Below are 26,492 nucleotides of genomic sequence, written 5' to 3' on the forward strand. Positions count from 1 at the left end.
GGAAGCTTGACTCCAAGTCCCGCAAGCTTGTCTTTGTGGGGTATAATTCTCTTTCCAAGGGATACAGGTTGTATGATCTAGACAGGAACGAGATTGTTGTCAGCTGGGATGTGGTCTTTGACGAGCATGTTCCAGTATCCACTGTCGAGGAGCCGCCACTTCTTGGAGATCCAGAGGAGTATGATGATAATTCCCAGACCATTATTCCAGTTGATCAACCTCAGTCAGCACAGGAGGTTGAGCCCGCAGCTGGAGTAGAGCCCCTGCGAACACAGGAGGCTCCACGATCTGTTCGAGTACCTAGGTGGTTGTTAGACACCCTTCGGAAGTCAAGTGTCACGGAACTACCCTCCGAGTGGACCACAGAGGACGGCCCTCGAAGATCACACAGAGTCCGAGATAAAAGCAATACAGCGGAGCTTCTTCAAGTGAACTATGCTTTGATGTCTCGTATTATGCGGGACAAAGAGCCCACTTCCATAAAGGAAGCCCTTTCGCAGGATACTTGAAGGAAAGCCATGCAGGTGGAACTTGATGCCATCGAGAATGCGTCTGATGGGTCGGTGGACAAACACAAAGCCAGACTTGTGGCTAAAGGTTATGCTCAGCGGCCAGGCATCGACTACGAGGATACCTTTGCACCGACAACACGGATGTCCACAATTCGGATCGTTCTTGCCCTTGCTTCTTCTCAGAGGTGGCCCGTGTATCAAATGGATGTAAAATCTGCGTTCCTTAATGGTGACCTGCAAGAGGAGGTGTATGTTGAGCAACCTCTAGGCTTTATTGTTCCAGGATCTGAAGGGATGGTTTACAGGTTACGTAAGGCCTTGTATGGTCTTAAGCAGGCTCCCAGGGCTTGGAATCAGAAGATTGATTCCTTCTTTATTCGGACTGGATTTCAGAGATCGGTTGCAGATCCAAACCTGTATCTCTTTCGGGAACGCGGCATGGTCACGCTTATCATTCTTTATGTGGATGATCTCATTCTCACTGGCGGTCATGTGGAGCACATTAGAGTGACGAAGGCTGCCTTGTCAAAGGAGTTTGAGATGACCGACTTAGGCTTACTCCACTTCTTTTTGGGATTGGAGATCTGGCAGACCCAGAGGGGGTTTTTCGTCTCTCAACAGCGGTATGTTCATGAGTTGCTTGAGGCCTTTGGGATGGAGAACTGCAAGCCTATTACTTCGCCGATGGACCCGAACACAAAGTTAACCGTTACTGATCCTTGTGAGCCAATTGATGCCTCACAGTGTATCTGCACTGGAGGAAGTAACGGTACCAATCTGTACTTGCAGGCACTTGTTTCCACAACCCTGCTTCACACGTGTGTATGTACTTGTCTGTACCCTCCTCCTTGTGTCCAACTCTGTGCTGTACTTGACTGTACAGATCTGAAAAACAGCACTGTACCAGTCTGTACTTGATTGAACCTGTCCGTACAAGACTGTACGGGCTGTACCTGCAGTAACCAGTAGTAGCCGCCTGCTGTTTTGATGCTGGTCGCCTGCGCCGCCTGCAACAGATGATGCCCAGCACCTGTACTTGCTGTTGTACAGCAGACACCACCTGTACCTGACTGTACGGCCACCTGTCAGCAGTCGTACAGGTGTCTGTACCTGCTGTACAGCCTCTGTCAGAGCCCACAGCCTCTGTACCTCCTCTGGCTGTCTGCGCCGCCTGCACCCAGTGAAGAAACTGCTGCAGAATACAGCAGCCGCACTGTACTTGCAGTCGTACAGTGCTGTACGGACTGCACACGTGGAGTGTACGACTGAATCTGCAGAGGAAAACAGCAACAGCACAGAATTTTTGGAGTCGACTTACTCCCCTCTGCTTTTCCACGCTTCCCCACAACTCCTTTTGCTCCACGTTTTCCAAAAGCTAGAGAGAGAGAGAGAGGAGAGAGAAGCACACACTCCAAAAGTCGAGTTGCCCCCTCTCCATAATAATCCTAGGGCCCCCCACTTTAATTATTATTAAAGTTCCCTAGGGGCCACTAAGGCCTAGGGGCAACTTTAATAAAACATTAAAATTCTAATGTTCTAGTTCCCCCCTTCACACCTAGGGATGTCCACACATCATTAACTCTGTCCGGGCACCCCCCATGTGAATCATTCAATATTCTGACTTAGCAACCACCATGCCCACACTTGTGCTGTTCCATTTTCATTGGCCATGACAGGGAACATGGGCTCTCCCTTTTATACTAGCCCAACTACAGTAGTCGGCCAGTACTACTGCAGGCGGCCAGCAATAAATGCTCCTTCGACTGGAAATTCAGCATAAAATGCTGAAAATATTCACATTAAATGCTGCATTTTTTTCCTAAAAGGCTGGGCATGATGCGCCTGCTTCCAGAGGGCTGGGCACAGCCTTTGCCCACATTCCAAGGGCTGGGCAGCCTGTATGGGCTGCCCCATACCTGCCCTACAGCCATGCAAAGGCTGTAAACTCTTGGAATCTGCCTTTTGCTTGCCCTAGGACTGTCCTACAGCCCCTTCATGGCTGGTGGGTTCAGCCTGGGCCTTCTTGGCCCTCATGGGGGTGGTTCCACACCATTCCCATGCCCACACTAAGATTTGGGGTAGCCCTATGGGCTGGCCCCTTGTTCTAAACACTAACTACTCAATGATCTGGCATCCGGTACCATACCAGATACACAGAATCACTCACATCATTCTAGAGGGAGACACACAGCGCGGACTGGCACTGTTTCATGTGCAGGACAGTGCACACCTGACCTTGGACTCATGTACAGGACAATGCACACCTGACCTCGGACGACTGAGATGGATCCCTGGCTGACTCGTCCCGGACTAAGCTCACATGGGACCAGTTCACCATCCCAGGTCCTGCACCTTCTGTACAGAAATGTCTACGTGGCATCCAAGTGCGGGATGCACGTGACATCCCCTTCTGTTTAACTTGACGGAAGCTGCATAGCCTCCACATAATCCGTCAATAACGCCGGATAGTCTTCGAAAAACTCTTTGTCGAGCCATTCCGCTTCATGAGTTCCTTGGTCCTGAAACTTCGTGAGGAACTGTCGTAGTCTTCAGCCTGAGCCATGCTTGAAACGGTGCAGAAGGATCTATTCAGGAACCATAACTTCTGCTTCATCCACAATGTTTGGTTCCACTTCGTCTTTGACCTTTGAAGGGGTTGGACCTGCATATGGCTTTAACCAACTGACATGAAATACATCGTGCATAGTCCAACTCGGAGGTAGCTTTAATTGCATAGACACCTCATTAATCTTTTTCCTGATGGGAAAAGGTCCGAAGCTCCTGAAAGACAACTTTGGGCATCGCTTGCCCACCTGCTTCAATCTTTGCTTCATAATCCGAAGATAAACCCAATCCCCTTACGAAAGCTTCATATCCCTTCGGTCTTTATTGGCTTGTCGAGTGTAGGCCTCTTGCGCTTTAGCCAATCTATCCTTTACTGACTCTAAAATCTCCTGGTAAGACTCCGTCACTCTGTTCGCCTCCGGTACTGAAGACGAAGTCTTGGTTAACAACGACTGGAAAGGTCTTCCAAACGCTGCCTCATATGGAGTCCTCCCAATAGCTGAAGAAAAAGAATCATTCAAAACAGCAATACAATTCCCACTTACCTTGCTGATCGTGGACATAACACTTCAGCACATCAAAGGCCAACTAGTTGTATATCTATGTCTGGCCGTCTGTCTGTGGGTGGAATGCACTGGAAAAATTCAACTCAGTACCAAAATTATCAAACAATGCCCTCCAAAAATGACTAGTAAACTTGGCATCTCGGTCTGACACTATAGTCCTAGGAATCCCACCAATCGGGTACCAATGCCGAATGAACAACTGGGCAACATCCTCAGTGGTCACATTGGCCCTGCAAGGAATAAGCATAACAAATTTGCTATACCTATCAACAATAGTTAAGCCCTGCGTATTACGCTTACTCAGACTGGGAGGCAGATTCGTGACAAAGTCCATGGAAATGTCTTGGAAAGGACCCTCAGGAATTGGCAAGGGCTGTAACAAGTTACAACCCTATCTTCTTTCCACGAGGAGCTTTCACCTTTTGACAAATGTCACAGTGTTGTACATATGTAAACACATCACGCCTCATCTTTGGCCAATAGTATTGCCATTCCAATTTCTCCAGAGTCGAATTCATGCCTGTCACCAGTCTGGACATTTCCCAGTCTGAAAGGGGTCTCGTGGACTCCAGGATGTTTAAATATTTGGAAAGTACAAGCTTTGGGAATGGGGGATTATCCTAGAATACAAAGGACCACACTCCTAAAATTTAGTAGAGTTGCTATTTTTGGCCCGACTCCGATGGAAATTCTGTTCGTGTCATTACATCTGGAATTGAGCAGATACCAAGAGTTGGCAAAGTGCCTATGACAGAATGTCTACCAGTTGGGATATTTTTAGAGATAAAGTTTATGGAAGGACCCATCTCTTAGATTGGGACATGTGGCAAGGAGGTGGACCAAAGTGAGACAAGTGGCCTGACACTTGTTAGAAAGTGGATCAAAGTGAGACAAGTGGCCTCACACTTGTCACTTCAGCTATTGTGTGGCTCTCCACTTGTCATTGTAGCCTTCTCTTGCCATTTTAGCTCATGGGAGGCCCAAATCTATAAATTGGAGCCCTCTCTCTTCATTAATAGAGGCTCTCTTGCTGCACACTAACCTCTACCACCGTTACAGGCTGCCCTAATGATGGCTACTCTCTTTTTCTCTCTCTTGAAGGCTGCCCATGAAGAATACCGGCTGTTGGGGACTGTTTTGGAGGCTTCCATCGCGAAGAAATACTGAAGGCAAGGGTATTTAATCATTTATTATGATTTCTAGCCATTGTACTTGTTGTACGGTGTACCAGCATTTGTACTTGCTGTACCAGCCCTTGTACAAGCTGTACCAGCTTTTGTACTTGTTGTACCACCCATTGTACCGGCTGTACCAACTTTTGTACTTGCTGTACCTGCTGTACCCGCCCTTGTGATGGCTGTACCAGCTTCTGTACTTGCTGTACCACCCATTGTACCAGCTTCTGTACTTACTGCACCGGCTGTACCAACCACTGTACCGGCTGTACCAACCACCGTACCGGTTGTACCAACCATTGTACTTGCTGTACCGGCTGAATGGAGAGTTGTACTTGCTGTACCCTTTCTATTGCATGAAGACCCGTGGTTTTTAGGGAAGAATCAGTACCCACACGGAGGTATATGGATTATATTGTTGGCTCGGCATTTCTACAGCCTATGTTCCGGCTTGGTTGCCTTGTGTTGGGCTGTGTTATGGCATTTGTACATGGATAATCCGGCATCTCCCGTGGGGAGAGTAAGGCCCACAAAGCTTGTACATGATATTATTTTCCTTGGGTAATAAAATACTCCAAGGGGGGGGGGGGGGGGGGGGGGGGGTCGGCCCATTCCGGCCTCTATGCGGTGTCACGTGTGCAAGCTCCATTTTCAGCATTTGTGGATGTTTTGTCCAGCTTTTATGTTTTATGCAAAGTGATGATGGATATGTGTTAAGGTTGTGGCCATGTTTAAGTGTTTTAATATGCATTGATGGTATCAACAAGTGTGACAAAGGTCCTAGTTCCCCGGGCACCCGCCGCGAGTTACAATGCCCCTATGACCACTTGTAATGGCGTCATGGGCATCATGGAGAAGAGCTGCCTTGAACGACTTCATGACACATAGCCGGCTTTTGTAGAAAAGCAAACCATCGCGTATCAAAAAATGGCATGGTCTTGTGGCATCCAATGCCTGTTCCCACTGTGTACCAAATTCCTCGGAATCCACGTACGTGTGCTTCATGTCCTCTAGTCCTATACCAACAAGATCAAGTCTAGTGGTATGAATCGTAGACACTTGTCCCTTCCTGCTCAAAGCGTCGGCCACTGGATTGGCCTTTCCACTGGATTGGCCTTTCTTGGAAGGTACTCAATCATACCACGGAACTGCTGGAATATCTGACTCCAGCGGTGTTGTCGATCACTCCACTGTGCACTTGGCATTGTCTGAATCCAGCGTAATGCCTGATGGTCAGTGCGAACCTCAAAGTCACGGCCATTCAGGAAATGTTTCCAATGTTTCAAGGCCTATATCACTGCTAGGAGTTCACGATCATAGACTGAATAGTTCTTCTCGCTGGGCAGTAACTTACGAGACATGTAAGCTACTGGATGATCATTTTGTTGTAATACACCTCCAATTGCGATGTTACTCGCATCGGTGATCACTTGAAATGGTTCGTCCCACGAGGCAAGTGCTAAACAAGGCGCTTCTGACAAAGCCACCTTGAGGTTCTGAAATGCCTCCAACGCTCGTGGAGTCATTCAAATCTTTTGCCTTCTTGTCTTCACTCCCTTTAGCAGATCGGTGAGATATGCGGAGAGGTCAGAAAACTTGTCGATGTGGGTGGAATATGCCTGGCATATACCCACAAATAATATAATGTCATAGGCCGTCTGAGGTACTTCCCAGTTGACAATCTCGGCTACTTTAGCCAGATCAAGTCGAATGCCTTCAGCACTAATTAAATATCCCAAGTAATGCACCTGGAGCAGATAAAATTCTGACTTCTTTTCATTGACGTAGAGCTCGTTGCTTTCCAGCAACTTAAGGACTTTCTCCACATCAATGTCATGCTGCTCAACCGTAGCTGAAAATATGAGTATGTCGTCCAGAAATATGAACACACACTTTCCAATCAAATCCCGAAAAACACGCATCATCATGCGGTTAAATGTAGCTGGGACGTTCGTCAAGCCAAATGGCATGACCACAAATTCATAGTGGACTGTCTTGGAGATGTCCCCCTCCACAATCCGCACCTGGTGGTACCCACTCTGTAAATCAAGTTTCGAGAACACCTTTGCTCCATTCAGCCTCTCGAGAATGTAGTCAATTCGAGGCATCGGGAATCTGCTCTTGATAGTCAGCTTGTTGAGTGCACGATAATCGACACACAAACGGGAAGACCCATCTTTCTTCTTGACAAATAAGATCGGTGCTGCAAATGGCGACACGCTGGGGCGGATGAAGCCAGATTGCAACAATTCTTGGAGTTGGCGGTCCAACTCCAATTCCATTGTCTTGGAAAGGCGATACGAAAACTTGCTCGGGGGTTCCGAGCCTGGGAGGAGGTCAATCTTGTGGTCCTCCAATCTGGACGGGGGGAGCTGGGGAGGGAGCCTGTCCCGAAGAAAAATCTTCTGGAACTTTTCATGGAGAACCGAGTACTTCTCAGAAGCACTGGCCACCGTTTGGGCTGTCTGGATGTAAATCATCGCACACTGTGCACCTTTCTTGACTGCTCGCTTAGCCAGCTTATGAGCGGAAAGTTCGGAATTCCTGGCTCACACTTAATGGTCACTCGGGCGTTTGACACATTCCGATTGATCTGGAACGTGTGCTTGTCCCACTTGACATCAGGAAGAAACTTGTGAAACCACTGAATACCCAAAATTATGTATGCTCCTACAAGAGGGGCAACCATAAAGTTGCATGGGCAGTTATTACACTCCCGCTGGCTCAGGGCGGTTTGGGCATTATAGATCCAGTTGATCAGAGTAGAGCCTTATTGGGGAAGCTTATTGTTCGGGGGTTGCTTCCAGGCGCTGAGCCTTGGAAAGAGCTCCTCTTGCAGCGATTGCAGGCCCGGGCGCCTCCTGCAGGGGGTACTTGGGCACCAGAGATTCGCTGGATATTCATAGAGATGAGGAGGACAGGCCTCAGTAGAGGATGGGAGGACAGATTTGCTTTGAGTATCCTGAGAGCTTGGGAGTTGCTGAGACCGGGGCTCTCTCAGCGGCCTCCGTCTTGTGTTGAGGAGCGGGCCAGGCAGCCGCTCATCTGGAGCCCAGCGGTTCGTACAGAGCAGGGTCATATGCTGGGTTCTCGGCCTCGTCTAGCCTGGGGACCTTTAGCGGCAGGCCCAGCTCGTAGTTTTGGAGACTGGCAGGCTTTCTGCAGTCTACCAGAGGAGACCCAGGTGGAGAGGCTGAGTCACTTCAGAGGGGGGTTGATTATGCGGGATGATATTCAGGAGGCACTTTCAGAGGAGTGGTTCACACCTCTCGAGCCAGTGGCCCCACGGTGGATGGGTGCCTTCACACAGTTGGAGATCCTGATTGCTGTCAGAGCTAGCACTGAGGATGGCAGATGCCTCTATTATGAGATTCCTGATGAGGGCCGACTCCAGAGAGTGGAGGTGGAGTCGCCCTTGGTTGCAGAGTGCACCTTTCAGAGGATTCGGGTAGTAGCTGCCGCTTCTCGGAAGTGGCATATTGACCCCGACCCTGCTGACGTGCTCCCGGATTGGCGTATATGGGCATATGCAGCACGCCCCTTGGCCCGGCTACAGTGGGACCCCGGAGAGTACGAGTGGCATGATCCTTATGCATCCCTTGAGGCCACAGAGATCACTTTTTTCCAGTATACTGTTCGGCTGGGACGGCATATTTTGACGGCGAGGAGGACGGTTTCTCCAGCGGCAGCTGGGCATTGGCGATTGCAGGGACTATCACAGGAGTTCCTGGAGGATTTCTGGGCTCGACTCTGGGCTAGTCGACAGGCCCGCAGGATCTCGGCTTTTCAGTGGCTGGTCGCCCACAGGGGCTCAGCAGTTGGCACTTGGCTTGTTTATAGCGGTCTTCCGGCGGCCTGCGTCCGATGCGGCCACCCTATGGAGACACAGAGACATTGCCTTTGGGACTGCCCTCAGGCACAGCAGATCTGGCTGCGGATGCTGCGTATTCTAGCCCCCCTCTCTCCAGAGGGTATGTTTACGTGGGGTGCCGCTGCTTGGTCGACTTTGTCAGGGCCTGCTATGGGCTATGAGATGGAGCAGGGCAGTCAGGCCATCAGATTTATTAGGGGCCAGCCTCGCCTGGTTCCGGCACCGGATTTCTCGTCCGACAGCTGGACACAGGAGAGGGATTTACGATGGGAGCTCCTCAGCAGCCTCACCATCTGGTTCACCTGGAGGGCCCGGTGCTTCACGGCCTTTGAGGGGAGATTAGAGCCACCAGCAGAGACTGTTCGGGGGATTTGGCAGGAGTTGATCCACACCCTGCGAGGACAGTACGACCGCATCCGGGGAGACTCGGATGAGGCGATTTTACGGCGCCAGGCCTTTCATACCACTTGGCGCTGCGGCCCGTTCTACACCCTACACACGGGATCCCCCCGTTGGCACTACAGGCCACCTGTTTGGCTCTTCCCCCCCCCCATTGTATGATTTAGCCGCTCAGTCCTTTAGACTGATGCTTGTATTTTGCAGCACCTAGGGAGAGTCTCCCGGGCTGCCATGATGTATTCACTGCTCTTCTCTCTGTTAGGAGCAGGAGAGATCTCTTTTGTAGCCCTACGGGCGTTTTTTCTACATAACTAATGAAAGGATCTTTTCTCGGAAAAAAAAAAAAAAAAAAAAAAAAAAAGAGAGGCAACCATAAAATCACGCACAAACTCTATGCCCTGAATCACTAACTTAGCACCTAGAGCTTCATACTTGACGCTCGTTGTCATACCTGTGCTAAACCCTCAACCTGTTTGTCCACCGAAGTCAGCTCGAAACGGGCACGCCTAGCGGCCTGTTCCGTGACCACATCCTCCGTGCTGCCGCTGTCAAACAAGACAACGACTCTCTGGCCACCTATGTAGCCAAAGGACTTGAGCAATTCGTTGCACTCATACTCCTGGTCATGGGCGCCTTTCTGCTTATCTTCGAGCTCCCGACTAATAATTGCTCCAACTGAAGCACCGGGGTTTGAAGAACTAGGGGTAGCCGCTGGGGTCTGTGTGGGAGCTGAGCTCACCACGGAAGCTGTGGAGACGGCGGCAGCGGGCTTTGGAGGCTTCTTCGGACAATCTCGAGAAGTGTGTCCTTTTGTATGACAAAGAAACATCTACCCTCCTTCTTGTACTAAGAAAGCTCCTCAGCACTTAACTTGCCACCAGTCTTGTCTGCCTCCGCTTTCTGGTCTAGAGTAAGCTTTGACGCATTGTTCGAGTTCTTGGAGCCAGAGACTCCTGGGCTCTGTCCTAGGGAAGACCCTGTCTGGTTTTGGCTTTTGCCCCCCGAGGCATTAGCACTTGGAGAAGCCGGCTGGGAAGTCTTGGGCTTGCCACCATTATGTTTCATTTCTGCACTTTTTTGCGCAAGCGAGAGTGCGTCTTCAAAGGTGGCTGGCCTAAACATACGCACTTCCCATTGGATTTGCGTGTCCAGGCCATACAAAAACTACCCTTTCTTGTCCGTATCAAATAAGCCTAATTGCAGACATAAAGTCCAAATTCTATTGGCAAATTGAAGGACTAGTTGCGCATTCTGACACGCTCCCCTGAACTCGTCTTCAAGTCGCGCAAGGTAGTGGGGCAGTAGAAACCGCTGCTTAAGGTCGCGGACAAACTCATCCCACACATAAGCTACCATACCTGCTCTGGTGTGGGCATGAGCCCACTGAGTCCACCAAGGAATGGCCTCACCTTCCAAGTACCAACTGGTTAAGATCACTCTGTCAGTATCTGTTTTCCTAACTGCGGCAAAGTAAGCTTCAAATTGATGTAACCATGAATAAAGAGTTGTGGGATCAAGTTTACCATTATACTTACTGAAGTTCATTTTCTCAAGAAAATGATTTGAGGGCGCCGCCAGTGTCAATCTGGCGTCCAAGACTCTGAGGTAACGCTCGTGTTCCACGCGTCGCATGGCTTCGTCTTCTCGTTGTTGGATCTCCAATGCACACATCTGCAACTCAAGCAAAGAGCTTGGCTACGGCTGTGCCCCGCGAGAGGGTCCCTGTGTCGAGGATCTCGTATCTGGGATACGGAAGGAGAGGGAGGAGATGGAAAACGTGACGCTGGAGAGCGGGTACGCTCCTCCAGAGCCAAGATCCGCGCCTTCTGCTCATCCAACTTGGCTGTCTGTTCTGCGATTGCTCGCATCATCAGCTGGAACATGTCTGTGACACTCAAGCTTGGTGCCGTAGCTAGGCTGCCTGGTGCACTCTGGTCCCATGGTTCTTGGTCTCTCTCGTCGTCGAAGCTCGCCATAGCAGGAAAATGCACTTCCTTTCCGGAACACAAACTGACCATCCACTATCTACGTGGGAGACGTCCAGAGGCTTCCGGAGGCTAAAACCAACCGTCCTTCGAGGGACAGGAGTCACTCCGAAAGGGGTGGTCCACCGGCGTCTAAGAACCAACCACACGAGCGAGAAAAAATTCTGGTTTCTTTGCTGAATGCTCGGAATTGGTGACTTCAATACTCAAAAATCAGCACTCTTTTCGCGATGGATATTAACGCACAAACTGAAAGGAGAAGTGCAGAAAATAGAGAGAGAGAGAGAGAGAGAGAGAGGGAGAGATGGAGAGGACACAGTATTGGGTCCCAATTACCCTCTGTAGGGTCCCTACCACGGATGGTGTATTTGCTTTATTAGAATGATGAGAAATCTGAAAGAAAATACAGCAATCTTGGACCTTTTCTTGGCTGGGAATACCCTGCCCTTGACCTGAATCCTTCACCTCTTTGCTTAGCACCCTCTTGGCTTTGTCTAGCCTCTTATGCTTGAGCTCTTGGTGGAGAATGAGATAAATGAATGGGAACATGGGCTCTCCCTTTTATACTAGCCCAACTATAGCAGGCGGCCAGTACTACTGCAGGCGGCCAGCAATAAATGCTCCCACGACTGGAAATTCAGCATAAAATGCTGAAAATATTCACATTAAATGCTGCGTTTTTTTCCTAAAAGGCTGGGCATGATGCGCCTGCTTCCAGAGGGCTGGGCACAGCCTTTGCCCACATTCCAAGGGCTGGGCAGCCTGTATAGGCTGCCCCATACCTGCCCTACAGCCACGCAAAGGCTGTAAACTCTTAGAATCTGCATTTTGCTTGCCCTAGGGCTGTAGGACAGCCCCTTCATGGCTGGTGGGTTCAGCCTGGGCCTTCCTGGCCCTCATGGGGGTGGTTCCACACCATTCCCATGCCCCCACTAAGATCTGGGGTAGCCCTATGGGCTGGCCCCTTGTTCTAAACACTAACTACTCAATGATCTGGCATCCGGTACCATACCAGATACACAGAATCACTCACATCATTCTAGAGGGAGACTCACAGCGCGGACTGACACTGTTTCATGTGCAGGACAGTGCACACCTGACCTTGGACTCATGCGCAGGACAATGCACACCTGACCTCAAACGACTGAGATGAATCCCTGGCTGACTCGTCCCGGATTGGGCTCACATGGGACCAGTTCACCATCCCAGGTCCTGCACCTTCTGTACAAAAATGTCTACGTGGCATCCAAGTGCGAGATGCACGTGACACCATCCCCTCCTATGTAAAAGAGTCCTAGATCCTTCGTACTCTGCAGATACCGCAAGATCCGCAATCCTGCGTCCCAATGAGACTTCAATGGCGTCTGCATAAAAGAGCTCAACAGCCCCACGGAGAAGCTCAAGTCCAATCTCGTGTTCAGCAACCAGATCAATGAACCAACCAACTTCAGATACTGCGAGGCATAAACTCGCTCACAAAGATCATTAACAGTTAACTTTGTGTTCGGGTCCATCGGCGAAGTAATTGGCTTGTAGTTCTCCATCCCAAAGGCCTCAAGCAACTCATGAACATACCGCTGCTGAGAGACAAAAAACCCCCTCTGGGTCTGCCAGATCTCCAATCCCAAAAAGAAGTGGAGTAAGCCTAGGTCGGTCATCTCAAACTCCTTTGACAAGGCAGCCTTCGTCACGCTAATGTGCTCCACATGACCGCCGGTGAGAATGAGATCATCCACATAAAGGATGATAATCGTAACCATGCCGCGTTCCCGAAAGAGATACAAGTTAGGATCTGCAGCCGATCTCTGAAAACCAGTCCGAACAAAGAAGGAATCAATCTTCTAATTCCAAGCCCTGGGAGCCTACTTAAGACCATACAAGGCCTTACGTAACCTGTAAACCATCCCTTCTGATCCTGGAACAACAAAGCCTGGAGGCTGCTCAACATACACCTCCTGCAGGTCACCATTAAGGAACGCAGATTTACATCCATTTGATACACTGGCCACCTCTGAGAAGAAGCAAGGGCAACAATGGTCTGAATCGTGGTCATCCGTGCTGTCGGTGCAAAGGTATCCTCGTAGTCGATGCCTGGCCGCTGAGCATAACCTTTAGCCACAAGTCTGGCTTTGTGTTTGTCCACCGACCCATCTGACCCATGTTTGGTCTTAAAGACCCATTTGACACCAATGACTGACCGTTTCGACGGCCTCGGTACCAACTCCCATGTTTTGTTCTTCTCGATGGCATCAAGTTCCACCTGCATGGCTTTCCTCCAAGTATCCTGTGAAAGGGCTTCCTTAACGGAAGTGGGCTCCTTGTCCCGCATAATACGAGACATCAAAAGCATAGTTTACTTGAAGAAGCTCCGTTGTATTGCTTTTGTCGCGGACTCTGTGCGATCTTCGAGGGCCGTCCTCTGTGGTCCACTCGGAGGGTAACTCCGTGACACCTGACTCCCGAAGGGTGTCCAACAACCACCTGGGTACTCGAACAGACCGTGGAGCCTCCTGCTGTTGCGGGGGCTCTACTCCAGCTGCGGGCTCAACCTCCTGTACTGACTAAGGTGGATCAACTGGAACAATAATCTGGGAATCATCATCAGACTCTCCTGGATCTCCAAGAATTCTATCTGGATCATACAATCTGTATCCCTTGGAAAGAGAATTATACCCCACAAATATAAGCTTGCAGGATTTGGAGTCAAGCTTCCCCCTCTGCTTCTTCGGAATATGTACATACGCATCACTCCCAAAAACACGGAAGTGTGAGACATCAGGTTTCCTGCCAAAATATGCCTCAAATGGAGTCATATTAGGTATTGAAGCCGTTGGAGACCGGTTGAGGGTACTGAAGTCGTTGGAGACCGGTTGAGGGTATGGACAGCCGTTGCCACAACCTCTCCCCAAAGTGGACGAGGAAGATCACGATGCTCCAGCATGGTCCTCGCCATCTCCACCACAGTCCTGTTTTTGCGTTCGACAACTCCATTCTCTGAAGGCGATCCTGTATTGGCCAGTTCCCTTTTGATGCCATGATCTGCACAAAATCTGAGAAATACATTCGAGGAGAATTCACCCCCTTTGTCATCCCTGAGAGTCTTTACCTGCAATCCAGACTCTTTTTCCACCACGTGCCAATCCCTGAATCGTGCAAAAGCTTGGTCCTTCTGTGAAAGAAAGTAGACCCACGTGAATCTGGTACAATCATCAACAAGCAGCATAAAATAGAGAGATCCTCCAATTGATGGTGTCTGCTGAGGTCCACACAAGTCAATGTGAATCAACTCCAATGGTTTTGAAGCCTGTCTGGAAGCCTGCTTCGGAAAGGATTCCCTGTGCTGCTTACCACATATGCAAGAGCTGCAATGTCCTTGCCTGCTACCAACATCTGGCAAGCCAACCACCATCTGGTCCCGGAAAGCTCGCCGCAGTGCATCCACATTTAAGTGGCCAAAACGAAAGTGCCATAGATCTCCGACCTGAGAACCTGTCACTGAGGAGAGTGCAGAGAGCTTGTAGATACCGTTCTCCACACCGCCTTCCCAAACAACCTAGCCAATCTCACAGTCCCGTAGAGCAACTGAATGCTCCTCAAATTCCACCCGAAAGCCAATCTTGCATACTTCATGCACTGACAGAAGATGAAAACCAAGAGCAGGGACATAAAGAACACCGGAGGCATGCTTGCCTTCCTTGCCGTCGGGAATAATCTCCATCCGGCCCTCACTGTGAATCGGAATGGTGGAGTTGTCGCCAATGAAAATGCGACCTGACTGCCGTTTCAGATCCAGAATGAAGTCACGAGACGGAGTCATGTACCTAGAAGCACCACTATCAAGAATCCATTCCCGGGTATCCTTTGCGGTGAAGCCAACTGCCTCCTCGCTCGAAGACGATGAAGCATCGGAGTCCATCATCTCTAAGTGCACAAATGCAAGAGTCTTTGCAGCTGAGGCTGAAGAATCAGCACTCTTTCCAGTCCGCTTAGGACACTTCCTCCAGTAGTGGCCTTTCTCACCACAATCATTGCAGGACCACTCAACCTTCAGTTTCTCTCGTTCTGTTTCAGGCTTCTTCTCATAAGACTTCTCTGGTGAAGCCTTCCATTTGCCCTTGTTGTTATTCCGGCCTTTTGGCCGTTGGCCAGCTAAGGCCTCCGAACCTCCACTGGGAGGAGGGTTCGTGAAATGTTCCTCCTTGTCTAGGATCATAGGCACAAGCGCCTCCCAGGTAATGGTGCTGAGCCTGCCACTAGTAATCAAAGAGAAATAGAAAGCGGAATACTGAGCAGGCAAGTGGGACAGCAAAGTAATGGCCATATCTTCTGATGATATCTCCTTCCCAGCCTGGAGGACTTCCTGCTGAAGGGCCTGCAGCTTGTTAATGTGCTCCCGCATCGTCGACGACTTTGCAGGGTTCATAACCCGCATCTGCACTTCCAAGGAAATCCTCTTCATGGGCCATACCTTGTTATAAAGAGAAGCCAAGTGTTGCCATATGCCTCTGGCCAGCATCATATGCTTTACGTGATTGATTACTTGTGGTGTGCAATTGAGGAAGATAAATGACCGGACCTTGGCATTGACACGATCCCACATCTATGCATGTGCCTCACGGTCCTTCTTCATTGACAGTAACTCCCCTTCCTCTGCTTCCGGCCGTGGAACCCCGATAACAATGAAATCAGCAAGGTCATATGACTCCAGCACCGACTCCATCATCACCTTCCAGATGCCGTAATTGTTCCCGTCCAACTGACGGTCCACTGGGAACGTGGGGCGAGTTGGGATCTTCACATGCTTCTCAGCCATCTCTAACATATCTGCCATCGCGGGGATGTAACTGAAAAGGGTGGGTGGGTGGGGAAAAAAAAAACTCTAAACCTGCAAGTGGCTGTCCAGCTACTTAGCCCGCCTTCCTCTTGCTACTATTCTTCCCGTACAGTCCAAAACAGTCCACCAATCAGCAACGCAACAATCCACCTCTTGCTCAGAAAACTCCCAAGATCTTTCAAGAGCCTAGGGCTCTGATACCATGTCAGAATGCGCAGCCGAAGACTAACGCACGTAGGAGACGCATCACCATCGAGCACTACGAACACCCCCTATGGGCACTGCAGCATCCCTCCACCGGGCTCCCATCTCCTGGTGAGCTGCCTCCCAAAACACCGGCCGGAGGAGATGACTATGACAAGGTGCCACTCTAGCCTATATATGGCTCTTCAACTTCCCATGCGTCCACTTATGGGATAATCCAAGGCACCTTCTAGCCATAGAACACACGCTCGAAATCACCAACCTTCCAACACCCTCCCTCGATTCGAGCTACGCAAGCCACCGAGGCGCGAGGGGGTCGCCCAGGACCACACATGCCCGAGCCGCCCAAGACCACACATGCCCAGGCTCTGATACCATGTCAAAATACGCAGCGGAGATGATAACAAAATCTGAGATCACAAGAGCAAGTAGAGTGCGGAAAATAGACAACACAAGAAAAGGAGAGAGATAGGCGTGTAACTCTTCTCTATACACAAGATCCCGCAATGAAAACTGAATACAATAGGTGGGGGGGCCATGGGGCCATTTTATATGGCCCCATGAGTGCAGTCGGCCAGTAGATGGACAGCCGACTGGACCTGAAATGCCCACGACCAGAAAATACAGCAGTCGGCCAGCATATCAAAGTCGGCCATCACACGTGTGCAATCGGCCAGCAGCAGAGAGCAACTGGGGACTGCCTATGACCAGTCGGCCAGCATCTGGTACAGACGACAGGCCCTACACTGCCTCCACACCCTGGAAAAATAGGGAAAAATGGGGGGAAAAATACGGGTAGTGAGGAAAAATGATAAAACACCTATACAGGGCGGGCACACCCCCAACAGAGGCCCTGGTGTCTGATAAAGACAGGAGATGACTTCTAACAGCTCCATCCCCTTAACCCTAGGTCATCAACACCTAGTTAATACTGGTCTCGACTGTAACAGCCAGCATCATGGAACAGCTCTCTTGTTTTACCAAGCTCTTGTTCATGCATCACAAGACCAGCAGAGATCAATGGCTTAAATCGGTCCTTGTATGCATTTGTTGTGCACTCAAGCCCAAGGGAATTTTGAACGTCGCTTGCTTGGCAATGATACTCAAAATTTGAGACGGTTCAGATTCCAAACTGGAGACAAACGCCAGCCGCAAAAGAGCAAAGGATAATTCCAAACACGGAGCTATTGAGGACAAAGAGGGTAAGGACACTTCTTGTCTTGTGGGAGTGTCCCCACCACCCCCCACCCCCCATCACAAGCATAAACTCCCGAGGAAGAAGGGATTTTTTTAAAAGCAGGCAAAAGCCACATCACCAAACACACAATAGAACAGGGGTTTAAAAGCATGAAAAGAGCAATGCAAAGTGATGATCTCGTTTACTGTGCCTTAATTACTAACAAAGGAAAACCTCTACCTGTGAAGCTGCCCATCCTCGAGGCAGTGTTGGAAATCCATTACTTGAATCGACCACATGAAAAAAAGCCTCTTCAACCACATGGGCCACTTGAAACACAAGGGCTAACACCCACCCGAAAACAAGCTGCACCAAATAACCAAAAAAAAACCATTGTAAATTTTTAAACTGACGCACTTTGAAATATTGAATTTCCAAGCTCTTGCCAGAATAGTTGCTCAAGACCCACCCTACCCAAGAAGTTGTGAGTTCAAACCCTGGCACGTCCTTGAGGAAAGAAAGAAAGATTTAAATTTAAAGGTACTGGGAAACAAAGTCCTGTGTTTAATGGTTACCGGGAAACAAAGTCCTGTGTTTACCTGAATGACAACATATAAACAGACAATGCCCCAAGCACTGTGGTGGCTGAAGAGACCAGGGAGAACAAACATGTAAACTGCATATGCTAGCTTAGTGCCCCAGAAAATTGAGCACTCCAAAGATGTCATTTTCGGAATCTTCACACTGCAACCGAAACAAAAACCCCCAAAAAATGAGTTTTTGATCATATTGCAAGCCCGCACCACAAATCCAAAAAGGCAACCCAAAACTGAACTCCAGAGCAAAGAACCTTACGGGCCAATTGATCCAGTGGCATATGAAGCAAAGTCATCATAGAACACACTCTTGAGAGCAAGAGTGCCATAAAGACAAGGCAAGTATAGGTGCTGCCATTCAAAGAATCAATTTATTGATCAAAAAGGAATCACCCTGTCTTGACATAAATCCAGGATTTATCTTTCACAATTAAGAACCTTTGAAGTACAAAATAACAAAAAGCCTTCATGGGGCAAAGAGAAACCCCATATTGACACAGCTCTGCTTAAAGATATACCTGATAGTTGTGATAGCTTCGCCTAGGTTGTTCTTGTGTTAGCCTCCACACATTAGGTTTCAGTACCCCTAAAGAGCAAGCATACACCTCCACAAATCAGCTACTTAACTAGCCAAATAGGAATTAAGCACAGTTAATCAATACAATTAAGAATCCAAAGAAACTAGGAAAGCATGACAAAATAAGAATCACTCACTTATATCTGGATCATAGCCATTCACATTTGTAAAAGAATGATGTCCTACCACGTGTTGTTGCCTCCACATGAAGCTGCAAAGCATACAACTGTAGTTTAGAGGCTAACCTCATGTAGCTCTTGACAACGGGAAAGGGCTCAACAAACGGCTGGCCCACCTGCTAACGCCTACCAAATCTATAGTTACACTCATCATATACCCAAGCCAACTCCATTTTGTGTATGAACCTGCATGGAAATCAGGCCAGTAAAAATAAGATTTGCAACTTACTACACCTCGCTTATGTTGTTCAAGTGATGAAACCGAAAATTTTAACTATTTCATTTAGCTTTAAACAACCTTGTAAAGGTCTTTAGAGCATACCATGATTAGCATCATGTTGGATGGACAGACCAATCTCTGCAGCCATCAAACCCGCAGCTATTGCAAAGAATATTGAGAGTCCAAAACTTTGAAATCCAAAAAATGTCATGTAATAAGAGAATAAGTAGCCAAAAATGATAATCAATGATTTGATGAGCATATGAGCATGCATCCTTGGATTAACCTACAGAAAAATGAAAACATTAGACTGTTAGCTAACTAGTCTTGTGGGCATTTATGCCAAAAATTGGCATATATTTTGTAAGGGCCGTGTCCATATTTAGTATAAACGCAAAAAATAAACTTTTTAAAAATAGACAAGGCCAGTATAAATAGGAACCTTTAATTTGTTGAAATAGTTCTCTACTCGATGCTTCAGTGTAAGATAAAAATCTTCCTTCCCTGCACAGTCATACTCGAGCGATGTGAAATCTGCAACACCAGGTTTTCTCTCCACCTCTCCAATATAAAAGCGTGCCAACATCACCCTGCAAAAAAATAGGGGGAAAAAATATTTAATAAAAGCTACAAATTTTGGTGTAGCCAAACAATTGCAAATCTTGAGCTTAATGGCATATTAGAGCACCCTCTCGTTGCTAGCTAAATTGCTGGCCTCAGAACCCAGCATATAACCCTGATATCTCCATCCTTGTGTATTAGAAATAAGAAAACAAACATTGCATTCACATTACAATGGTGCTTGAATGAAATAAAGCCTTTGTGCATAGAAGGCCAAACACACCAACAACTTCTCCTGATATACCTAACTAAAGCAGCCATTTGGCCTGCCACGGCCAACAACAGCAGTCTCAGGACAGCATGTTGGCAGGCTGTTTCTTGACAGTACTGGGAAGAAAACTTGCCATCAAGAAAAGCCTCATGATGGAAACCAACCTTAATTGCTGATCACAAGAAATTCTTTGAAAACACCACCACTCTGAAGGTGGTCTCAAATGGCATCGCTACTGTGCTGGGGAAAGAACTTACGAGATCTCAGTGGAATAGAGCAAGTCCAGGTTGCCATTTTGCAAGGTAGAAGGAAACCTACAACATCTTCTGAGAACTTCATAAATTGTATGGGCTGAAACAGGCCCCTCGGGCATTGTACTAGTGGATAGACGCTTTATTTGTCTTTCTAAAAGACCATCATATGAAAATTTGTATATTTTCTCTAGGCAGGGCAGGTACATGATCATTGTCCTAGATGTGGATGACCACATTATGATGGGAAACCATGAAAAGAAGATCCGGCAGACACAGGAGATGTTGAGTTTAGAGTTTGAAATGGCAGACCTTGGGCTTATGCGTTCTATTTGGGAGTTGAGGTCTGGCAAGAGTCAAATGGAAGAGGCAGAAAACATGGTGCTAGATCTAGTTTGGCACCTCCAAACCTTGAGCTTATGCATTTCTGTTTAAGGATTAAGGTATGGCAAGAGTTAGATGGAAGAGGCATAAAACATGGTGCGAGATCCAGTTTGGCAAGTCTGCACTTCCCCTATATAATAAGGGGCGGAAAGTTCTGAGGTGTGATGGCAATCGAGGAAACATCATCATCACATGGACATCATCACCAAGATTCTACAAAAGGCATGTACATCTGACTCGTCTGCATGTACTACACCATACAATACATCCTCACAATAATCCCTATGTAATACATCCTCGTGCAAAGTCCCACGCACTATACTAGTGTGAAGTGTTGTATAAAGCTGCAAGCTGGCCCCCTAGGATAGACCAAACCAAGATCCAGGGTACCATGTAGATAACGGAAAATGCGCTTCACTTCTTGCCAATGCTTTGTGCCTGGGCTGTGCATGAATTTGCTCAACACAGACACCCCAAAAGCTATGTCAAGCCTCGTGTTACACAAGTAAATGAGGCATCCCATTGCCTGACTGTAAATGCCGGCTTCAAAAGGTTCACCAATGTCATGCATGCTGAGTCATAAACCTAGTTCTATTGGAGTAGAAAGCGGCTTACACTCTTCCATGTGGAACCTTTTTTGCAAACTCTTTATGTACTTAGTTTGTTGAATAACAATGCCATCATTGCTGTGCATAAATTGAATGCCAAGATAATAGTGTAAAGGCCCCAAATCTGACATTTCAAATCAATCTTGAAATCTGAAATTTCTTCTTCGTAAGTCCCATGCTATAGTCACTTCTGGAACATGATGCAATGGCTTGTATAAGCTAGACAGCTATAACAAGTGTTCATATGATGTACATACAGTGGCTGCCCCTACTCCTGCTATGCATGATGCAGATCTATGGCATGCTCGTTTCAAGCATGTAAACTCTCGGAGTTTGATGCTTTTGCAGAAGCATCGTATGGTTCACAATATGCCACGGCCCGCCTCTTGAGTCTCCAATAGGACATGTATGTGAGGGGTGATTTTGGGAAAGATGCATCACAAACCATTTCCCAAGGATCCCTTGAAGGGTCCTTGACTGAACACCTCTTATCTGCAAGTTGATCGGTTATGGCTAAGACAAAGAGCAGATTTTTCTTTATCCCTGGAACATACAATACATTTGTCATACATACATTTGCACCATTGGCTGCAACAAGCATGACCTTGCCTATCCCTTTCACTGGATAAGTAGAATGATCTGCACATGATACACTCCGGCCATTAGAAGCATAAACCAAGTGCTGAAATACATCTTTGCAAGAAGAAGAGGTATGGCTCGAGGCACCACTATCAAAATACCAAATTACATCCTTACTGTGAGATGCAATCAAAGACATATCCTGTTTTGTAGCACTTGGTGTGTCACTATTGCATGTGACCAAAAATATCCACTCCTACTGGACTACATTAGCAGACTGCTCTGCTTTATCATTAGAACTGTCAACTACTGCAGACAAGTTCAACACCTCCTCTCATAGATGTTAGCACTTTCATCCCCAGATTCTGCTCTTTTATGGTGCCCATTTGGTCCCTTTTGCATGGCCCTTGCTTGTGGGCTGGCCACCACTTTTTCTAGTATTTTTCTGGGATTTTTCCCAGCCTTTCTGGCATTTTCCAGTCGGCCTTGTCCAGTAGCTCTAGTCAGCCTGTTTTGCAACTCCAGTCGGCCAGCTTCCCCCTACTATAAATAGTGGGTGCTGGCCTCTCATTGTTCATTCACTCTTGTACATATTTTGCTCCCTCACTTATGAGACTTCTAGTGTCTCTTGCTTGGGACTGTTTTGCTTCAGTATATTCAGCATAGTTTTCTCCATATCTCTCTCTCTCTCTTGCACTCTCTGTTCAGCACATTCTAGTGCCACTCTGCTTCCGCTCTGTGCACTTTTTCATGGTATCATCGCTCCCGGTTTAGCAACCTCTTTGCTGCCCCAGATTCAGCCCTGTTTTCAACACCCTCTCCTTTGCGTTTTCTCTCAGATTTGCAGCCCTTTGCTGCTGCGTTTTCTGGACAGCACCTGCTGGTCTTTTCGCCTACAGTTTGGCTTCACCGACACTGTCACGATTGTGACGTGTTTATACATCAGATTCTCTCTTCATTGCTGATTACTGTTGCAGATGCAAAGAGTTACCAGCCAAAGGGAACCCCTACCCTCGACTGGTTGCGACTCTTCGTCAAAGGATGTACCTCTTCATCGAATAGCCACATCTCTTCGACGAATAGTTGTATCCCTTAGTGAATGGTTGTGCCTCTACATCGACTGGACACATCCCTTAGCCTAAAAGTTGTACCCTTTCGTCTAAGGTCATGTCCCTTCATCAAAGGACATGCCTCTTCAAATGTGTCTCTTCATCTCTTATATAAGAGACCTATTGTACTCAGTTTAATAACAACAAGTCAATTCAATCTTGTCTCAAGTGTTCTCCTGAAGGTTCTTGTTCTAAGTTAATTACTTAAGTAGTAATTAGTACACAATATGCAGGATTAACCACATAATCCTCACAGTGGTATCAGAGCAAATTTTTTCCTACCCGTGGGTTGTGAAGCCCTCACCCTCTCCGCGGCACTCCCTCATCCACCTCTCCTCTCGGTGTTGTATGGAAGAAGCAGAGCGATGGCGGACTTGGCGTGAATCTTTGCTTGTCGTAATGTAAACAAGTACACAAGGTCTCACACCCATATACACGTGTTGTGTGTATAGCAGAGAGGGACCCCTGCAGTATTTCCGGAATGCCCTCCCTCCCTGCTGCCGGTGGCGTTCGCAACATGGCAGGAACTGCCCCCTTCGCTGCTGACTATGGAGCCCCCCTCTCTTCGCCTTGGTTGCTGCCAACCGGCGCTCTTGTTTGCTGAGCGTGGCTGCCTTCTATATGCTGAGCGTGGCGAAGTGTCACCTCCACTCATACTTGGTGTGCCACTGGTTCAACACTGTTCGCAGCACGTTCAACACTGTTTGCAGCGACCCATTCGGTGATTCAGCGAAGCGTCAACTCCACTCGGCGACCCAGCGTTCGAAGCGTCACCTCCACCCGGCGGCGACGCCTTCGAAGCGTCAACCTTCAAAAAAAAAAAACAACAATACACAACATTAGTAAGTGTACTGCCACGTGGATTTCACAAAAAAAAAAAATCAAACACCCAAACAAACCCAACGGGCGTGCGTAACCCGCTAGGCGTGCGCTGCCGGCCGTTTGGATCTGCTGGTGTGAACAGCCAACGTGGGCGACTCGAAAACCACCACCCGGCTGTCAGGATGGCGCCTATTTCTTACTCGCCTCCTTCTCTCCAGCGAATAGGCGCCCTTCTTCCTGGCTGTTCGTGGGTTTTCCTGGCTTTGCCCACACTACATATCTTGTGTGCTCTCGCCCCCTACGTGCATGCGTCATGGACCACTTCCCGGAGGAACCCGACATGCACATCTCTTACCTAAGTTACATCGACGAGCTCCCAGAGGCTGTTCTTCCCGAACACAGCCCTCCTCGTGCCTTCACTCCGGATTCAGTGCCACTACCCGCCGATGTTGGGTGGATTCCACGTCTTTCAGCCTCTCCAATCCCAGCATCCCCGGCCTCTCAGGTGTACCGTATTCATGTCAGCAGCCCGCATGTGACCGAACCCGACACTTGGGCGATTTGGACCATTTTCCTCACCTGCGAGCCCCTGCATCTTACTCATTTCGAGTATTTTTTATCACGGTACCCGCAGCTGGCACACTTTCTGCCCGAGTGCAGCGTGGATGGCTTACGCAATGTCTCCTCCACGCGCCCTCCTGTGACATTTTACTGCGAGATCTTCGTCCCCGACTATACTCCATTATCTCCAGTACCCAGTTCTTTGGAGGAAGCCAATGCAGTAACTTCGGAGGACGATCCCGACGAAGTGGAAGATCCCGACTTCGCATACGAGGACCCTATTACTGCCTCTCCAGCAGCTGTTCCTTCCATTCTCCATTTCGGGTGGACCTTTCCGGCTTCACCACAGTACTCTCTCTGAGTGCTTCAGATGTCGACGTCACACGACAACGTGCCACCCGCCGATCCTCAGATGGAAGCCTTACTGATGACTACTCTCCAACAGCAGATGGAGGACTTACAAAAGGCATTTTTCGACGGAATGGCATCAATGAGATCCCAGATGGAAGACATGCAGCAGCGGCACCAACCGGGATCCAGGAAGTCCCAGCGAGCGCATCGTTCGCATTCTCCACAGTCATCATCATCATCCTCGGTGGGCCAGCAGGACGATCCCTTACCTCCGCCCGATCCGACTGCCGAGGTAGACAATGCTGAACTTAAACTTTTATATAAATTAATGACCACAGCACAAACACGGAAGATGGACATCAAGTTACCCGAGCCCTACAATGGCCGCCGTGATAAGCGGTTAATCGATCATTGGCTCTACAAAATGGAGGTTTACTTCTCGAATACTGAATTGCCCGAGAACAAAAAAGTAGCGTTGGCCAGTACCCTCTTGAAGGATACCGCCTTCCTCTGGTGGCGACGCAGGATTGCAGATGGCAAGTCTACTCCAACGTGGGACAAATTCCGGCGTGCTCTTCGCAAGGCTTTTGAGCCTGCAAACGCGAATTTTCATGCCAGGTCTTCTCTCCGCCGCCTGAGTCAAACTGGCTCCGTGGCCGCGTACATCTCAGAGTTCCAAAAATTGGCTCTGGAGATAGAGACACTCAACCCCTCTGACCAGCTTCACAGCTTCATTGACGGGCTTGAACCCACAATCCAAGACGAAGTCCATAAGTATAATCCTGCCACCCTGGATGAAGCAATCTCGTATGTCGAGCGCATCAGTGATTACCGGCGTCCTCCCAGGAACCTTTCCTCCGGCGCCCGTTCCTTCCAGCGGAATCGATCCAATGGGACTAGCCAACCCCAGCGTCCTAATTCTGGACAACCCAACTCTCGGCGACCATATTCTGGACAACAGTCCTTCCGGCCGCGATTTTCCGGGCAAACTTCTGCGTCAAATGCAGGATCCTCTCAGACCGAATCCTCTGGCAGCAGCAGAAACCGAGATCGGTCTCGACAGGACCGTCGCAACAATGATCGGCGCAATTTCAAGCGAGAACCCTCTTCAGGACAGCAAACCTCTTCATCAACTGCCCCTTCATCCCAACCTAGTCGCCCAGGCCTCTGCACAATTTGTTCTGGCGATCACCGGTGGTATGAATGCCCTCAGCGTCCTAAACCCTCCAACACTCGGCGCAATTCTCAGGTGGACAGTTGTCACCATGCTGATCATGACCCGCCTCCTGTGAAAGACAAGAACAAACAGATGGCTTGTTCTGTTCGCGTTTCAGAGTTTGTCAGTACCCTGATGCTTAATGGCCAAAGTACCAACCCTGCTCCGGTGAATCTATCCAAACAGGTCCTTAGTCTTCTTGGCTTCATTGGCGACCATCCCATCAATGTGCTGGTGGACAGTGGCTGTTCCACTAATTTTGTGGGCACTTCTTTGGTTCATAAGCTTCGCCTACAGACCCAACATTTTGTGGATGCTTTTCAAGTGGAGCTTGCTGATGGTTCCTTCCTTAATTGTAACCAAAAGGTGCAACAACTCCAGTTCCAGATTCAAGATTACCAGGATCACCTTAATTTTTCAGTAATGCCGTTGTCACATTATGACATGATATTGGGACAATCTTGGCTGTATCGATATGATCCGGTGATTAGCTTTCGTTCCCATTCAATCCAATTATATCATAATGGTCGAGAGCTGGAACTTCATGGCCTTTTCAGTGCCAAACCCATCACCATTGTTTCTGCCCTGCAAGTCAAACGTCTCGTTCGCAAACGTGACAGTGCAACATCCTTGGTCATGTTACGGGAGATTGAAGCAGAAACCAGTGAGCAATCTCAAGCCTCGTCATCAACTACTGCTTACTTGGAGCAACCCTTCTTCAGGCCTTTTCAGGATTTATTTCCGAATGATCTTCCGACGACATTGCCTCCTCGTCGTCCTGTGGATCACCCGATTGATCTTATCCCAGGTCAACCTCCTCCAACCCGAGCTCCATACCGTGTTTCTTACTCTGAATCTCAAGAGATACAAAAGCAATTACAGGAGTTGCTGGACAAGGGTCACATCCGTCCCAGCAAAA

At 48.5% G+C, this 26,492-nt stretch overlaps 1 protein-coding gene across 2 annotated transcripts in view; it reads right to left on the reverse strand.

Moving 5' to 3' along the window:
• The window catches only part of LOC147631009 (acyl-lipid (8-3)-desaturase-like), a 70,437-nt gene that overhangs the window by 13,862 nt on the left and 30,083 nt on the right, over nucleotides 1-26,492 (reverse strand). For both annotated transcript variants that reach the window (XM_086809342.1, XM_086809343.1), the window contains exons 3-10: nucleotides 19,303-19,450; nucleotides 18,963-19,146; nucleotides 18,757-18,826; nucleotides 18,599-18,672; nucleotides 18,403-18,470; nucleotides 18,144-18,235; nucleotides 17,888-18,032; nucleotides 17,529-17,654 (exon numbers count right to left, since the gene is read on the reverse strand). In XM_086809342.1, coding sequence (XP_086665468.1) covers nucleotides 17,529-17,654; nucleotides 17,888-18,032; nucleotides 18,144-18,235; nucleotides 18,403-18,470; nucleotides 18,599-18,672; nucleotides 18,757-18,826; nucleotides 18,963-19,146; nucleotides 19,303-19,450 — 907 coding nt within the window. The remainder of the gene's footprint in view (nucleotides 1-17,528; nucleotides 17,655-17,887; nucleotides 18,033-18,143; nucleotides 18,236-18,402; nucleotides 18,471-18,598; nucleotides 18,673-18,756; nucleotides 18,827-18,962; nucleotides 19,147-19,302; nucleotides 19,451-26,492) is intronic.

The sequence above is a fragment of the Cibotium barometz genome, chromosome 15 (genome assembly GCF_041138505.1).
Source record: "Cibotium barometz isolate CiBa-2024 chromosome 15, ASM4113850v1, whole genome shotgun sequence".
NCBI lineage: Eukaryota > Viridiplantae > Streptophyta > Polypodiopsida > Cyatheales > Cibotiaceae > Cibotium > Cibotium barometz.